The sequence below is a fragment of the Neovison vison genome, chromosome 8 (genome assembly GCF_020171115.1).
Source record: "Neovison vison isolate M4711 chromosome 8, ASM_NN_V1, whole genome shotgun sequence".
Classification (NCBI taxonomy): Eukaryota; Metazoa; Chordata; class Mammalia; order Carnivora; family Mustelidae; genus Neogale; species Neogale vison.
Genome location: NC_058098.1, coordinates 122,437,254 through 122,456,060, shown reverse-complemented (window position 1 = coordinate 122,456,060; position 18,807 = coordinate 122,437,254). Strand labels below are relative to the sequence as shown.

Sequence of the window (18,807 nt, the reverse complement as noted above, 5' to 3'; positions counted from 1 at the left end):
GATGATGATCTGAACCAAAGGCAGAGGCTTAACTGACAGACCGCCCAAGGGACCCCAGCACCAAGAATCTTAAGACCTAGTGGGGAAGATAAACCACAACTGGAAAATAGGTAAATAGTAATCTTGGGAGTCATGTGATTAGATAGATGTAGGTAAGCCATGGTAGGGACAAGAGTATGTGGAGGTTGTTAACATTTAGCATTTTACTGTATCTGTGGTTAGCTGGCTCTAATTTCTGTAATAAAGCACCCAGGAAACTACCTGTTCTGATGTTATCAGGAAGTCCCACTTGACAATTCCCACTTGCATCATCTGCAGAATGTGGTGGTGTGACTCCCTTTGTTCTCCCATGTGTGCAGCTTTGAAAATGGCACGTTTGCAGTACAAGATATATTTTTAGAGCATAGTTCTTCATGCAAAACCTCTTTTCCCCCTAATATAATGCCAAGACATTTTTTGTTTGTCACTGCTCTATTCTGTGTATCTAGCACAGTGCCTGACAGGTGGTAAGCACTCGAGAAATTCAGTGGAGAGACAAATTTGAGGTTACATTTTGATTGTCAGCACTTTTTATTTTTTTTTATTTTTTTAAAGATTTTATTTATTTATTTGAGAGAGAGACAGGGAGAGAGAGCATGAGTGAGGAGAAGGGCAGAGAGAGAAGCAGACTCCCCGTGGAGCTGGGAGCCCGATGCGGGACTCGATCCCGGGACCCCGAGATCATGACCTGAGCCGAAGGCAGTTGTCCAACCAACTGAGCCACCCAGGTTTCCCTGATTGTCAGCACTTTTTAAATCATTTAAAATTATTTTCTTATTCAAAGATACTCAGTTTGGAATATTGGTTTTTAAATTTTAGATCTAATGGTGTTAGGACAAGTTGCCATTACACAAATAAAATTTTAATGAAGCCAGCAGCTTATTATTTAGTAGCTTTTTCCTATATAAGGAAATGATTTTCTAGATGAATGAACTTCTCCACTACATTAGTTATCTGTTAATGACGTCTGATAGCAATTTCCCGGGAGATCCTACACCGGAACTGCTCGATCAGGCCATTCCCAAACTCTGACACAATGGAACCGTGAGGGATGATAAAAACTAGTGGTGTGAAGTTTTGTGATAATCACGATAGATAGACTTCCATATATATTTTACTTGAAAACTTCATCAGTAGATTGTTCTTGCAGTTTTTCTAAAAAAAAAAGAGTGTCACTCTTTAGAAGACCAAGATAAATGATAAATCAAGCCATCTAGTCAAATATATAAAGGATCTACCTTTTTTATATAATTACAAAATAGTCCATGTTCATCTTAAAAATCAAAGCAATGCAGAAAGGTAATCAAAAGAAGTAAAGAGTACCCCAGATCCTGCCACCTTTTGGCAACCCTCCTTCTGAAGTCTGGTTATGTGCATAGACATACACACACGTAGATCTTTCTCGTAAATGGAAATCATACTATTCATATGTGTTCTTTGATCTTTTTAAACTCATGTCTTTTTTTGAGTAACGGAAGAACTAATGCTGTCCTTGAATGCGATCTGAAATTTCACAGTAAATTAAATATATGACCAAAACCAATTTTAGACAGAGGTAATTTTAAAGCAGGGGAAACATTCTTAGTTTAATTTTAAAAGAACCTTTAAGTAGCACGACATTGGCTTATTTCTCATACAGCTGTTGGGTAGTATACAGCTACTTGGATAGTATGGAAGATAGAGCATAGGAGATAGCTTAAATATTGGTACAACATTTCCTGAGAGAAACCAAATGCTGTTTAGAAGAGAGGGACCTGCTAATGGCAGCTTCGTCTTTCCCCTGTTGCCTTCAACTGTGAAGTTCTTGGCCATGAATTTGTATATTCCTCTTAGCAAAACAGAAACCTGCAAGTTAACTGGAGGTTAGCCATTTTAACTTGGGAATGCTCTTTGGGGAGTATAACCCTTGCTCCTGTCCCCACACCAAGTAGTAGTCTTTTCAGTAATATACAGTGCTCGCTCCAAGGTGAGTATTGGCAAATTCTTCTGTCTTTTTCATGATGTTCTCATGGCTTGGCTGTCTGTGCTCCCTCCCCACCCCCCATTACTCTGGCTGTGTTTCTGTATATGGTTTGGCTGTTGTCTCACACTGTATACTCTTTTTTTTTTTTTTAAGGATTTTGTTTATTTATTTATTTGTCAGAGAGAGAGGGTGCACACAAGCAGGCAGAGACAAAGAGATAAGCAGGCTCCCTGCTGAGGAAGGAGCCGGATGTGGTACTCAATCCCAGGACCCTGGGATCATGACGGGAGCTGAAGGCAGCGGCCCAACCGGCTGAGCCACCCAGGCACCCCTCACACTTGATAGCTCTTCTTCCTAAACTTGCTTCCCTCCCAGTCTGCTCCAGTGAGTAAATCCTCATCTCTCCATTGGTACTGTTGCTCCCCTAGCCCAAGGATCCCTCATCTTTCTTTCCTGAAATGGACTCCTGTTGGTTTCTGTTGGACGTTTTTACAGTCTCTTTCTCTTTCCATACAGTAGACAGTGATCTCGTAAAAAGCATAGAATCAGATAATGTTACTCTTCTTAACACCCTCCTTTGTTCTTGGAATAAAATCTGCATTAATTGCCACCACCTACAAGGCTCCGCAAGATCCGTCCCTTGCTTACCCCTTGTCCTGATCTTTTGATGGTCTCTCCCTCATTCACTCTGCTTGGCTGCATTGCCCAAACATATCAAGATTGCTTCCCCCAGATAGATCAGACTTGTTCCTGCCTTCACGCCTTTGCACCAGCTGTTTCCTCTGCCTCCAGTGCTCTGCCCCAGAACTCACCCTGGGAGGCGGCCGGCCCCTTGGTGATGGTTACGCAGGTTTCAGATGTCACCTCCTCCAGGAGGTCTTCCCGAGTCCTCCAGTGCAGTGGAGCTCCTGTTCCACGCAGCGCTGTTTTATTTTCTCCACAACATCTAGCCATCTGGAACCATCTTTGTGTCTCTGTCTCTTATTCCCTTGTCAGGATTTGAGTTCCATGGGAGGGTCGAGCTTGTCTGTCTTGTCCACCCTGTACTCCTAACCCACAGAACAATGCACAGTAAATCTTTACGCCTAGGTTAAAAAAGAAAAAACAACTCAGTGAGCAAATCACTCAGATGGAGAAATGTGTTTTTTAACACCCCAGGGTGGCTGGAACCAGCTGTTCACGTAGGAAGGGAGGAAGGTGAAGGGGCAGAACGTAAAGCACTTTTCAGTTCTCGTTAAAGTGTAAAGCGAAGAGTACAAAATGTGGCCCAACAGTGAATGCACAACTGATTTCACACTGAAGAAGGACAAGTTCTTCAAACAAACTAGAATCAGATTAATCCTGAGGATTTCCTGTACTATTAATAACTTCAGTTGCTAAGCTATGTGAGATAGGTAGATAATTTGATCATCATGCCCAGAAGAGATGCTTGATTGTGAATAGTGTTTTTTTCTATTAAATTTTTTTTAAAAAAATATTGTTCTTTGAATATATATGAGAAAAAATTCTTGGTGTTGCTTGTAGTTCATTTCTGTCATTAGGTCATACTTTGTATTTTGTAATGCTTTAATTTATGTGTTTTCCAGAAGTGTTTTCAAATAACTGCCATGCTTATGGGCTAGGAAAGATTGTACTATAAGGGAAATATTTTACTGACTTTAATAAAATGTGCCCCAAAGAATTTTTATATTGAACAGTAAAGGAGAATGTGTTCATAAAACCTCTAAGAAAAAGTTGAAATAGGTTACTATACAATTACTAGTGCAACTTTGTTGTTTAGTTTGTAAACTGGTGTTTTTTTTATTGTCCCCTAAAGATAAGAGGAATAATCAACCTAGTGATTTATGTTAAATACACCTGAGATGATAAAACTTTCCATCTGGTTCTTTTCTCCTTCACGTGGAGATAGTTTTGGTAAAAGTAAGGGTAAATCTAGTATGAGATCTCAGTTTTTTTAGAGTCAGCATTTTTTCCCTGAGAAATAGAGTGTGTGCATCTGCGTGCAGGTGCCTGAGTGGGGCAAGGGGCAAAGAGTGAGAGATAATCGCAGGCAGAGTGCACTGAGCTTGGAGCCTGACACCAGCCAGATCTCACAATCCCGAGATTGAGACCTGAGCCAAAATCAAAGAGTCAGACACTTAACCAACTGAGCCTCCCAGGCATCCCTTAGAGTTAACATTTCTTAAATTTATTTGACTGTTGCCTTCAGAGTGGCATCTAGTGGCATAGAGTCCATATATTCTAACAATGCTTCTGTTCCTTCAAATATCCTTTTCAGAGATGTCTCATAGTCCGTATTGGAATTATGAAAGAAATTTAGCATATCTTTGCTTTACTTTATAATGGAAAAACTTTAGTTTTGAAAACTAAATGAAGGCTTATAATTTCCTCAGTTGACTTCATATTAATATTGTATTAATTTATGAAGCCAGTGCTGCTGTTGTGTAGTTGAGGTTATGACTTGTGAGGTCATGAAAGAGCTTGTGAAGTAAATCTGGGTAAAGAACAAAGAACATTGCATAATTTTGTGAAGTAAGAGATTGAAAAGAAACAAACCCAGACCTGAGTGACTAACTCCCTCTCCTTTTCCATTTGCATTTTATCTGAACACGAGGACAGTGCCTTATGCTCTGCAGTAGATGGAAGTCCTGGGGTGCCAAGTCCAGAGAAAGTGCCCTACCTATGGAGAGAGAAAAATCTGGGGTCAGAAAAAAGTGGACTCTTTTTAGTATGAGTGCAAGTTAAGGGTCTGTATTTAAAATATGTCCATAAAACTCTTAAAATTCTTGACGCCAAAGACTGTTTTGGACAATACACCTGCATCAGAAGCCAAGATACACTTGTTGGAGAGAAGTAGTTGAAGCTTCCTTGGTGTTTGTCCTTAGAAAGCTGATAAGTTTTACTGTGAGATAAATGGATTATTTGTTTCAGGGGATGTCCTATTGTCTTGGCCTCCATGTCCATCAAGGACTTTTATTTTCTTTATAAGCCAGTGTTTTAATCTTGTATCTATAAGGAGCAGTTTTCGTTTACTTTATTAGATGTCGTAAATAAGTGGACTTAAAAAAAAATCTTTTCTTTTCTTTCATTAAAGCTGCACATCATTGACTCCTGGACCCAACTGTGACCGATTTAAACTGCACATACCGTATGCTGGAGAGACATTAAAATGTAAGTAAATGATGACTCTTTTATCGAAAGTGTAGATTACAGTAATAGTTATCAGACTTTGCTTCCGTTTTTGCTTCTGGCTGTTAGGTGTTATCGCTAGGATTTACCACTTTTTAAAAGTTTGTCTTTCATTCCTCATTCTATTCAAAGTAAGGCACTTGGCAGGGAATAAGCTGTGGTCAATGAGGCATACACCGAAATTCTCAATTTTTAGGCCTATGAGGTAATTCTTGTATTTTTTTGTTTTTTCTCCACTGGAAGATCTTATGTAATGCCCCAATAGAGAGAATCCACTGCTTTAAAATACCTACTCTTTAGAAACAACATTTCGGTAGGAATGGCTGCTATGTCCCACTGTCGCTAACTTCCTTCTGGAGCCATTGCTGCCAAGAGCCATTGTTGCCGATGTGTTCCTGATCGCCCCCTGAGCCTACGAGTCCTACCCCAGAGACTCTTGGCATAGTTTTGGAATGCCGACAGGTTTCCAAGGGTCAGAAACGCAAATGGCTACCACAGCTAGACTGGTAACAGAAATGAGGGGAGCGGGGTAGGTGGGGCAAATTGGGGCACACCTACCCTCCTGGAGGGGACTGCCTTTGTTGATTTATTGAGAAAAGGTGGAAATCCGTATCAGTTTTGGATGCTGACTACTTTTTTAAAAGTTAAATCATAGTGTGAGCCAACGTGTAATGCTGTTCCAGCCGTATGTGTGTGGGGTGTGGCCAGAGCTCTTGGACCACTGGTTTGGAACCTTGGAGAAGAGCAGGCAAGACCTACCGCTGCTGATTCAGTCCACGTCTATACGCCCTGGGTTGTATCCGCCCTTCTCTGCCGTTATGACCAGTGCTGACGCTCTAGCCTGTGTGGAAGTAGTGGTGGCTTTGGTTAGTGAGTAACGATCTCACTAGGAATTTTCTCTCTTGAACCTATGCTTGTGGTAAACAGGGTCCTGAGGTCTTTCCATTCTTAACAAGAGGAATAAAGAACATAAATGTTCAAGATGGTACAGATGAGGAAATAGTGCCTTTCAGGCTGTGGATTCTGTGTCTTACAATGACAGGCCACTAGGGGCTACATCTTGGTATTCTGTAGAATCACAAGTACAGCTTTAAATGAAAAATGTAGACATTGGGGAGGGTATGTGCTATGGTGAGTGCTGTGAAGTGTTGAAATCTGGCAATTCACAGACCTGTACCCCTAGGGCTAATAATACATTACATGTTTATAAAGAAATTAAAAAATTAAAAAAAATAAATGAAAAATGTAGGACATGCTAACTTATGGAGCTGGCGTTATTAGCTCATTCTCTGGAAACCGTTAAAATACATACAAATTTCACTTGCCCGTAGGACATTCTAGATTGTGAGTGTTTTTGAAAAAAAAATTATTCACCAAATTTAAAAGAAAGGATCAAAGTAAATCACTCATATGGCTAAAAATGGAAAAAGGTCAGAAATTTTTTATACATAAATGCGGTAGTCTTCTGTTACGTTTCTTCCCAAGTCTAGTCCTGTTTCCCAAGGGAACCACTTAAATTTTGTTGATGTTGTTTCAGTATGTAGTTCTTCTGGGGATGATTGCCATTTGTCTAAATAATATTTATGCCTCTGTTTCTTGACTTACCAGTTTTAGATATTGTTATCTTTTGACTTCCTGCTCTGATACACGAGGCATCTGCCTATTTTCACCACACTCTTTATCTTTCTCTTTCCTCCCCTTTAATGTAGTTATTATCACCACTGCTGGTTCCTGTGTTGGTTACCCTGTAGCTTTAACATTTTTCCTTTCTTTTCTTAAGGATCATTTTGAACATCGTATGGTACAGTTAAAATGAACAACCCCTAGAATGTTCTTAGTAAGTTCCCGGCACACAGGTAGCAGCACTGTTGTTATGTAAGCGCAATCTCTGGGTTAGGATATTTTTATTTAATTTCCCATGAATCAGAGAGAGTGTCTTTTGGCTCCCCACTTTGTGAGACAAAGATACTAGCTCCTGCCCTTGCCTCCATTCCTCTGCTTTCACCTCCCAACTTTTGTATTATTTTCCTTTTGCAATGTCAAAATTAGTAACTTATTGTCTGTTCTAAAGCTCGCGTTATCTTCTGTGCTTTGTTTATAAATCGCTTGAATGAATGATCTGTAGTTCTGCTGTGGGGTTTGCCTGGTTTCTTCTCTTGGATTCAGCCTTGTTTTGTAGAGTATATATATTGGAAATTCTGTGTTTTAGTAGGTTAAAGAAATTGCTGGAACACAGACAGATACTTTGCTTAGATTCCTTTCCTCCCTCCACTCTTCTACCTTTCCTGGAGCGCTTCTGGTAATTGTTATTTACCATAGTCATAATTTGGTATCTTAGTTCCTGAGACCTCTTTCTTGCTCTTGCTCTCTGTTCCTCTTTCACAACATCTTGTTCTTATTTTATGAATATGGGTCTTTTTTTTTTTTAATTTTTTTTTTTAATTTTTTTAAAGATTTTATTTTATTTATTTGAGAGAGACAGTGAGAGAGAGCATGAGCGAGGAGAAGGTCAGAGAGCGAAGCAGACTCCCCATGGAGCTGGGAGCCTGATGTGGGACTCGATCCCCGGACTCCAGGATCACGCCCTGAGCCGAAGGCAGTCGTCCAACCAACTGCGCCACCCAGGCGTCCCTGAATATGGGTCTTGAAAGCTTTCAATGAATATAGATTTTAACAGGAAGTTTTTTGTAATTGTTTTAATTTTCTCCGGGGATTGTATTTTTGTTGGTTTATCATCTTTGTCCTCTGTTATTCTAAATAAAAGATGGGTTAGGATCCCTGGGTGGCTCAGTTGGTTAAGTGTCTGTCTTTGGCTCAGGTCATGATCCCAGGATCCTGGGATTGAGGCCTGCATTGGGCTCCTTGCTCAGCGGGAAGCCTGCTTCTTCCTCTCCCTCTGCCTGCCATTCTGCCTACTTGTGTTCTCTCTCTAGCTCTGTCTTTCAAATAAAATGTAAAAGAAGGTGAAAAAGATGGGTTTTGGTTGTCTACTTACGTTTACGACAGACAATAAAACATTAAGACTTCTGTATGGGTGAACCGAGCTTATTGAGTATGTGGGTTAATGGTGGGCTAGCTGTTAGTATGACATACCCCTATGTGTCATATTAGGGAGTTCAGCTCTTCTGGCACTCCCTGAAATCATTCTATTTCTTTAGGAAATCCCCTACATTTTGTGGGGGGCATACACATCTGATCACCATGCCATTTTGGGGGGGGCAGGTATCATAGACTATTCCCCATGGAGCTTTTTGTTAATTTCCCCATTCTTAGCCCCATTTTTCATTCTTCCCTTTCCTACACTGAATGACCACAAGTTTTTATGGGTTTTCTAGGACACATGGCTTCCCTCACATTACTGCAGCCAGAGCTTTCTCTGCCCTGTCTCGTCAGTGACTCCTCCTCGATCTCCATCCTGCCTTCTAGGAATTTGTTGAAATCGCTCATCTACTGATTGCTACTCTCTTCCCTTCCTCTTCTCTTAATGTTGTTTTGGATTCTTATTTTCCCTCTTTTATTATTATTTAATGGAAGGATGGTTCTTACAAGGGAGAAGAAATAAATGTGTGTGGTTAGTCTTGAGCCAGAAATAGTGTAATTTCACAAAGATCTTACTCGCTGTATGAATTTGTGTTAGAAAGCATTTACTAATATTCTGTATCTTCTCATTGCTATATGATTTTCACAGGAAGCCTCACATAACATTGATGATTACGGTATTTGGATTGGCACTCACCATATAAGTTAATTATGTCCTCTTAAGCTACTGCTCTATATAATCATTATGTACTAGGGACTTAAGTTAAACCATAGAATGCTTTATAATAATGGAATAAAAAATGGAGTTTGCATGTTGAGGGTCTTCCGCATTAAGAGAAGTCAAGATTCTAGCATTCTAGCCTTCAGCAGCCCACAGCCGAATAAAAGGAAAAAGCAATGGATTATACACTATTTTTATAAAAGTTCATTGAATTGGAGGAATGGGTATTTTTTTTCTTCCGAAATTCTTGACATTATTTAGGAAGGCTTTCTGAAAGATACTGGTTATATGATTAAGGTTAGTGTTAGAATCCCTCGCTTTAAAAAAATTACGCGTTAAACTCTACAAGTGTGTGCTTTGAGGTGCCGCAGTGCTTCCAGATTACCAACCTTCTAAAATTTGCCGATGGAAATTGTTTTGTAATAGCTGTTGAAAATGTGATAGAATTGTCAAAAATAAATCAACCCCATGAATTATGAAACACAAGGCACTGTTCTCTGACAGAATAAAAAATGGAAAAATTTACACCAAGAAAATCAAAACAAATACGCAAACCTTTTGATCCAGTTAAAACCAAAGTGAAGATCCGCAGAACCATCTTTACTGCACCAGTGTTTTCTGAATCTGCCCACATAAATTCCTTCACGCCAGTGATTACACGGCAAAGTTATCTTACTTTCTTTAACTTGAGGAATATCTAGGTTATCGTTATTTCGACTTGCTTTCTTTGCAGCTGTGCATATTTTTAAAATTATTTCAAAATTAGATGTTTCCAGTTTTTTAAATTTTTTTAAAAAAAATTTATTTGACAGAGAGAGAGAGAGAAAGAGAGACAGATCACAAGTAGGCAGAGCAGCAGGCAGAGAGAGAGGGGGAAGCAGGCTCCCTAGTGAGCAGAGAGCCTGATGCGGGGCTCGATCTCAGGACTCTGAGACCATGACCTGAGCCAAAGGCAGCGGCTTAACCCACCTGGGCGCCACCCAGGCGCCGCATTCCAGTTTTTAAATAAATGTTTCTGGTAGGAGTTTGTCGAGTTGTTATATGTTGAGAGTAGTAGCAATGCAGAACACTTCGGTATTTTATTGACCACAATAATTAGTCTAGGTTTGTTCTGTGCATGGTTTGAAGTTCATGGAAACAGATAATTTACTATAGCAACCAAGTTTATTGTAAAAGAATAAATAATTCTGGGCAAATCATGAATTTGCAAAGAATCATTTTCCCCTCTTGGAGAACACTAAGATCTTGCATTGCTTTAAAAGTAATGTTAGACTCACGCCTTTTTCTATTTTTTTTTAAACTCCTTCATTTTACTTTTAAAAAACCTGGCAATGCCAGACACTTTTTACATATGTTTTTACTCCATTGGTTTTTATAATCTCAAATGTATTATATTCAAGATCAGTAAGGGCATAGTGGTTAAATATCACAAGATTTGTGATTGAATTCCACCTCCTACAACCAACACAGTGTTCACCTTTAGATAATTAACTATTACTCTCTATAATAAATATTTTAACACACGTAGTTTCCTAAAACAAACATGTAATTGGAAGGTTATATAGTTTAATAGTCCTTGGAAAACAACTGTCACAACAAACAGAAAAGCTCTTTGCCTTATTTAGGAAACAGACCCAGAAAGAGACTTAATTTCATGGTAACAAGAAACTCATAAGTATTGATTTAAATTATATTCTATGGTAACTACTAGATAAATACTTTCTGACTTTTACCTTTATCTTTCTAAACACCGGGCAATGGCTAACCTAGGGCTTTACAGTTTCAAAGCCATTTATATAATCAACATCTTTATCTGAAGTTTCTCATTAAATCCTATTGAAAACTTGTGGTGGGTGGTTTCAACTATAATTTTAACCCAGGCTGAATCAAATTATTTGACTCTTATAGTAATTCTATTTCACAGCTCTAAGTTCAATGAGGTTAGAGGTGGAGACTGTTTTGTTTGTTAAATGGTATCTCCAGGCCCTAGCCTAGTGAAGATCTTCAATTCAATATTTGTTGAAGGAATGGAGTGAATGCTTGCATGAATTAATGAGGCTTAGTATTCAGATTTTTGTCGGTTGAAGTATCGTGCTATAAAGAATGTGGCATTCTGTTACTTGTATCAGTCTTCTACCAACAGAAATTCAGTCTTCAGAAGTTATTTATTATACAGGGAATTTGTAATTGGAACGCTGCTCTTAACAATTCAGATAAAAAGAAGGATGTACGTTATTTTGTAGATTTGGAGTCTGTATCTGTTTTGTCTGTGTACATTTCACTTTGCCTTAAAGTAGATGAAATGAAAATAGCATGTAACTAAAATCTGTATTTCAGCATATTTTACATATTAGAAAATAGTTCTGTAAATGTCCTCTGTGAATAAGGGACACTGTGCAGTTCGTAATCCTGAGGACGAAAGACAAGGGAGAGGACATATTTCTCCCATGAATTCGTGAATTGACATCTATAGAATTACCACATTTGGAATTAAATCATTGAAATGAAAAGGACCAGATTATGGTACATCAGGAATGCTGTTTTTTTCTTCAGCTCTTTCAGTGTGAAGAGGGAACTGGAGGGCAGTGGAAGAGATGCCAGCTTGTGTAAGATTCCCGTGCAGGGCATCAGGGAATGTCTGAGTCAAAGACAGGTCCTTAAATTTCATCATTATGCCGGAGACAATTGGAAAGGTGAATCTTCAGTGATCGAGACCGATTTAAGGAAAAACGCATGTTGAGGTTTAGGATGATGTCACTAAAACGAGTGAAAATCTCCCAGTTATACCAAAATTCAGGGAAAGAGCAGGGAGTTTCGTAAAAACACAGATTTGTAGATATGGTGACCGTAGTCACTCTGTCTAGCACTTAACTCTTGAAGAAATTACTGTGTGGATATTTTTGTGGACCCTTTAAATAGGGCAGGGAGTGAGGCTGTTTGCTGTTTTATTTCCAATCTCTAGCTTATTGCCTGGCATATAGAGGGACTCGTTTAATAGATGTTCACTTATTTGTGGAGCATAACAAATAGCATGGAGGACAAGGGGCGATGGAGAGGAGAAGGGAGTTGAGGGAAATTGGAAGGGGAGGTGAACCATGAGAGACTATGGACTCTGAAAAACAATCTGAGGGTCTTGAAGGGGTGGAGGGTGGGAGGTTGGGGGAACCAGGTGGTGGGTATTGGAGAGGGCACAGATTGCATGGAGCACTGGGTGTGGTGCAAAATAATGAATACTGTTACGCTGAAAAAATAAAAAATTAAAAAAAAAATAGATGTTGGCGGAATACATTAACCATGTTCACTCTTTGGATCTGGCCATGATGAGTTTTAATGAAGGAGTGACAGAACTTTGAAGTATTCTCAATTTTACAAGCTCTTTGAATGGCGCTACTTATGTATCTACAGGAAGAGGTTATTGAAATATTTTAAGTATACTGAGGAAATGAATGACCAGTAAATCAAGCTGTTAGCTAACATTGGTTTCAAGTTTGAAATTATCTCTTGTTTAAAATTTGTATTTTTCATACTAACAATTTTTTTTCTTAATCAGGGACTGTTTGGTTAGAAGAAACCCAATGAAAGAAATGTAAAGCATTTGTTTGTCTTCATGGGAATTAAATGAATTCTGTGGTGCCCAAGGGCAGGAAGTATAGCCAGACCTCAGAGGGCCTGGAGCCTGGGACTAGCAGGATGGGAGACACTATAGCAGACAATCAGCATCTATGTCCTTGTTTGTCTGTCTCTTTCTCCTGCAGCACAGTCTGTTGTCACTTTATTTACTTTATTCTTTTTTTTTAAATTTATTTACTTTATTCTTTTCCCCCCAGATTTCGCTTTCTCACCTCACATAGAGTGGAAATGGCTGAGCCCCCTTTGTGACTCAGTTCAAGGCCACCAGAGGCAGCCTCTGGTCTTTGAGTCTCAATTCTTGGGAGAGATGGTCCTATTGGCAGCTTGGACTGGGTGTCCACTCTTGATCCAGGGGTTTGATCAAGAGTCCTGGGTTATGGTTACAGGGGGACAGTTTAGCACAGGTAAGCATGAGCGGGGCAGGTACCCAGAGAGGTATCTGTTACAGTGTTACAGGGATTCTTTCGAAAGAGCTTCCAAATGAAATTATAGACCTTTTCCTTTTGTCTTTAACAATAGAAGCAGTATGGTTGTTTATCATTTGAGAGGAATGATGAACATTTCAAAGCTATTTGCGACAGAGTGAGGAAGTCATGCCAAAAAATTATCTCCAAAGGTTTTGAAGTGGAAAGTCTTTCCCAGAGGAAAAGCCTCTGTGTGTGTGTGTGTGTGTGTGTGTGTGTGTGTGTCTGTTAACAAGAGAAAAAGTGGAAAAAATAAGATTATGATTTTGGGGCGCCTGGGTGGCTCAGTGGGTTAAAGCCTCTGCCTTCGACTCAGGTCATGATCTCAGTGTCCTGGGATTGAGCCCTGCATCGGACTCTCTCCTCAGAGGGGAGCCTGCTTCCTCTTCTCTCTCTGCCTGGCTCTCTGCCTACTTGTGATCTCTGTCTGTCAAATAAATAAATAAAATCTTTTAAAAAAAATAGCCCAAATTAAAAAAAAATTATGATTTGGATAATACATTCCCTCCCGTGTCATCAGAGAATATGGTAAAGTTACTGTTCATTTCCAAGGTTTCATCACTGAATTTAAATTTGTATGTTTTGGGGAATGATTAGAATAAAATGAGATAAACCTTAGAACTGCTACTTAAGTGGGATGTTTTATTAAAGAGTGGTCACATATACACAAAGATTTTTACAGACACATTGCAAATAGTGTTCCAGAACTTCTGCTTTACTGGGTCTTGAAACTTAACTTCACGTTGGATCCTGTCTCCTTGTAGGAGACAGTGTGGCTTCGCTGCTCCGTGTGTGCACGTGCTCTTACCCGGCACTTCTCACGTCTCAGATCTGCCACGTTTTGATTTGTCTTATCTAGCCGTATTGGTCAACCCAGAATGCTCTTTTTTTTTTTTTTTTTTCTTTTCCTGGCGTTTGTCCTCTGTGATCTTTCCTGTGCAGTACTGTGTAGAGACAGAAACTGACCACCAGGGTGGGAGCCCGCAAAGGCCCCTGGGTGTTGTGGCAAGTGTTGCCCCAGCTGAAAAAGTTATTAAGGTCCTGTTGATTTAATCTCATCTCTAAGAAGTTTGCACTTTGTTTGGTTTGTTACTGTCCCTTGTATTTTGCATTTTGACCAATAGATCTGAAAGCTGGCAACGGTGGCTATAGCCGCTGGCACTTACTGGGACGGCAGTGTGATTTCTTTCTTACATTGTTTAAAATAAATAATCTGTTTGGACAGTGTTAACCAAGTAATCTTTCTGCGTTAACCCTGTCCTCCTCCCTTTCAGTATTTTAGTGACTGAAACTCTCAGCCTGGTATTCAAGGCTCTCACAGCCTGCTGTTCCCGCCTCCCTGGCCACCCCCCCCCCCACCATAGGGGCTCAGCTGACAACGATCCAAGCCAAAAGCCTACACAACCGATTTGCACGGTGTACTTCTTAAATACCCCGCCTTTCCAGTTTCAGCTTTTGTTCACACCGTTCTGGCTTTAGTAGGACGGGCCAAGGAAATCCTAAAGCAGCCTGACTGTTTTAGGGGCATCTTTGGTTCTTCACTTGCACTCACCAGTCTGCCGCTCTGATGGATGCGCTCCTTGGCTGGCGCCCTTCTCCCTTCTCGTCTCCAAGATCACCTGCAGGGAGAGTAGGCGTTAATTGCGCTCCCTCTGACTTGTAACAGTTGAGCTAAGGAAAAAGTTGGACACTGTGTCCAGGGACTTAGTATTTTGTATCATGCTGAGAGGCATTATAATTTTCCTTGGTAGCATAGTTCATTTTACTTTTATTTTTATCTTTTTAAAAGATTCATTTACTTAAAGATTATTATTATCTAGCATTCAGAGTATTTTTAGAGGCTAATTAGGGAGTCAGGTCACCTTTGATGTGTGAATGTTCTAAAAAATGCTCATGAAAGGCGAGTAAGAAGTGCTAATTTCGTGGATTAGACATTATCTCTCCCTTAGATTTTGAGGATTCCTTTGTCCTGGTATTTCAGAACATTTTATTTTCTTGGAATTCATGGAATGTTAAAAAAACCTTCTGATTATCATTTATTAAAAAATAGCTGATATAATTATTAAAGTAACTTATTTAGCATTTATTTTATTTAGCAGAAGTAGAGAGGCTTATATAAATGATCTCATTTAATCACACAGTGAGTCTGAGGTAGAAATTTATATTCCTTTTTAAAAATATTAATTTTATTGAGGTATAATTTGTATATAATAAAATGTACCCATTTAGTATGTACAGTTTTTAATATACTTTGTTAGTTGTAAACACCTGAATAACTCAACCATAGTCAAGAGACAGAACATTTCTGTCCCTCCAAGATACAGAACATTTCTTTTTTTTTTTTTAAAGATTTTATTTATTCATTTGACAGAGAGATTACAAGTAGGCAGAGAGGCAGGCAGAGAGAGAGGGGAGGAAGCAGGCTCCCCGCTGAGCAGAGAGCCCGATGCGGGACTCGATCCCAGGACCCTGAGATCATGACCTGAGCCGAAGGCAGCGGCTTAACCCACTGAGCCACCTAGGCGCCCCGATACAGAACATTTCATTCCTTCTCTAAGTCTGTCTCCTCTACCACCATCCCTGTAATCCGTGAGCCTTCTCTTTCAAGCTATAGAACAGTTTTGCCTGTTTTAGAACTTCATATATATGGAATCATATACGATGTAAGGTTTTGGCGTCTGGCTTCTTTCATTCAGCATAATGTTTCTGGGATTTGTCCATAATTTTCCTCGTATCAGTACTTCGTTTCTTTTAGTGCCACACAGTGTGACATTATACAGGTATATGTGCCACAGTTTTTTGTAGTCATTCACCTATTGAGGACATTTGAGTTTCCAGGTTTTGCCTATTAGGAATAAAGCCGCTATCATATTTTTGTACATGTCTTTTGTGGAGATACGTCTTAAGGTTTCTGGGTACATTCTTAGGACTGGTATTGCTGTGTGGTAAGCTAACTGTATGTTTATAAGTAATTGCTAACCTGTTTTCCAAAGTGGTTGTATTGTTTTACATCCCTGCTAGAAATTTATGAGCAGTCTAGTTACTCTATGTTTTTGCCAAATTGGGTATTGATATTATTTTTAATTATATCCATTCTAGTGGATGTGTAGTGATAGCTCATTGTGGTTTTAATTTGCATTTTTATTTCCATCTGTCCGTCTCTCTTATGTTGTGAAATGCCTGTTGACATCTTTTTTTAAAAAATATTTTATTTATTTATTTGATACAGAGAGAGAGAGAGAGAGAGAGAGAGATCACAAGTAGGCAGAGAGAGAGAGAGGAGGAAGCAGGCTCCCTGCTGAGCAGAGAGTCTGATGCGGGGCTTGATCCCAGGACTCTGGGACCATGACCTGAGATGAAGGCAGAGGCTTTAATCCACTGAGCCACCAGGTGCCCCCTTGTTGACATCTTTTGCTCAACATTTTGATTGGATTGTTGGGCTTTTTGTTGAGTTATAGGTAGTTTTTATGTAGTCTAGAAAGAACTTAGTTGTTACTTTGTCCGTATTTTCTCCCAGTCTGTGGCTTTCCTTTTTAGTTTCTTAATGATATCTTTCCAGGAGCAGAAGTTTTTAATATTGATGAAGTCCAGTGTAACAATTTTTCTTTTATAGTTTATACTTCCGGCTTTTTAAGAAACTTTGCCTTTCTGAAGGTGTTGAAGATTTTCTCCTAGGAGTTTTATATTTTTAGCTTTTGACCACATATACATTATCTAACCATTTACATATGAGTCTGTTTCTGGACTTTACATTGTATTCCACTGATGTTTCCTCTCTCCTCATGTGCCTGTAACTCAATTCCTATAACTTTAGCGTAAGTCTCTAAATTAGGTAGTGTGAGTCCTATAACTTCTTTTTTTTTTAAATAATTTTTAAGTTTTGATTATGTTATGTTAGACATCATATAGTACATCATTAGTTTTTGATATAGTGTACCGTGATTCATTGTTTGTGTATAATACCCAGTGTTCCATTTAATCCGGGCCCTCCTTAATACCCATCACCAGGCTCACCCATCCCCGACCCCCCTCCCTTTTAAAACCCTCAGTTTGTTTCTCAGAGTCCATAGTCTCTCATGGTTTGTCTCTCACTCTGATTCCCCCCTCTTTGTTTTTCCTTTCTCCTGATGTCCTCCATGCTATTTCTTATGTTCCACAAATAAGTGAAACCATATGATAATTGACTTTCTCTGTTTGACTTAATTTCACTCAGCATAATCTCCTCCAGTGCATCCATGTTGATACAAAAGTTGGGTATTCATCCTTTCTGATGGAGGCATAATACTCCATAGTATATAGACCATATCTTCTTTATCCATTCATCTGTTGAAGGACATCTTGGCTCTTTCCACAGTTTGGCGACTACAGACAGTGCTGCTGTGAACTGCTTTTTCAAAACTGTTTTGGCTATTCTAGGTCCTTAGTATATCCATAGAGATTTTAGAATCAGCTTGTCAAATGTAGAAGTCCTGCTGGAATTGAACTGAATCTGAAGTTTGTAGAGAACCTACATCTTAATATCAAGCGTTCTAGTAGATGAAAATGGTAGTCTCTCCAATATTAGGTATTATTTCCTCTGTTTCCTTAAATTCACTTATTAGTTTTTAGTAACTTTTTTTGTAGGCTCCTTATGTATTTTCTTTAAAAATAATCTTGTCACTTGTGAAAAAGACAGTTTTGCTTCTTCCTTTCCAGTCTGTAGGATTTATATTTCTTTTTTTTCTTTTTTAAAGATTTTATCTATTTATTTGTCAGAGACAGAGGGAGAGAGCGAGTGAGCACAGGCAGACAGAGAGGCAGGCAGAGTCAGAGGGAGAAGCAGGCTCCCTGCCGAGCAAGGAGCCCGATGCGGGACTCGATCCCAGGACCCCGGGATCATGACCTGAGCCGAAGGCAGCTGCTTAACCAACTGAGCCACCTAGGCGTCCCGGATATATATTTCTTATTCTTGCTTTACTGCACTGAACGGGCTCTCCAGCAAAATGTTGAATAGAAGTGATGAAATAAGACATCCTTGCCTGATTTCCACCCTTAAGGGGAAGGTGTTTAGCATTTCATCACTAAGCACAATTGTCAACTGTAGTGTCCCTTTATCAGTTTGAGAAAGTCACTATCTCTTTTAACAGGCTGAGAGTTTTTATTATGAAAAGAATGTTAATATGTTAAATGCTTTTTCTCTGTTAGGATGATGATTCTTTTTTATTCTATTAATATGTAAGTAAGCTGATTTTCAGATGTTGCCTTCCTGGGATTAATCGCAGTTGATCATTATGTATTATCCTTCTTAGGTATTGCTGGATTTGATTCATTCATATTCGTTTAAGGACGTTTGTATCTATATCTGGTGCTGTTCTTTCTGTACTTCTCTTGTGGTCCTTTGGTATCAAAAGGTACAAATTCCAGTTATAGAATAAGTCATGGGGATGTAATCTGTAGCATGGTGACTATATTGCCCATTTGAGAAAATAAGAGAAGAAAGCCAGTAGTGGCATTACCCTTCCCATTTCTCTTTTGATACCATTCACATTAATGCCATTGGTAACAACCCCACTGAAACAAAATAAAACAAAAATCCTTGTTTTTCTTCTGCCTTTGGCTACAGGGCCAGGTTGTAAAAAGGAAGGGAACAAAATGTTTTAGTAAGATCATGTCTTTAGTGATGGGGAATTAGAGCCATTAAAAAAACACAAACAACTTAACCAAAAATATGGCAAAAGACGAAGGTGGTGGCTAGAAAGCTCAGGACATTCCAGGGAGTTTTG

At 39.2% G+C, this 18,807-nt stretch overlaps 1 protein-coding gene across 3 annotated transcripts in view; it reads left to right on the top strand.

Annotated features, from left to right (window-relative positions):
* The window catches only part of BABAM2 (BRISC and BRCA1 A complex member 2), a 406,214-nt gene that overhangs the window by 36,376 nt on the left and 351,031 nt on the right, over positions 1–18,807 (top strand). For all 3 annotated transcript variants that reach the window (XM_044261850.1, XM_044261851.1, XM_044261852.1), the window contains exon 3: positions 5,097–5,173. In XM_044261850.1, the coding sequence (XP_044117785.1) occupies positions 5,097–5,173 (77 nt within the window). The remainder of the gene's footprint in view (positions 1–5,096; positions 5,174–18,807) is intronic.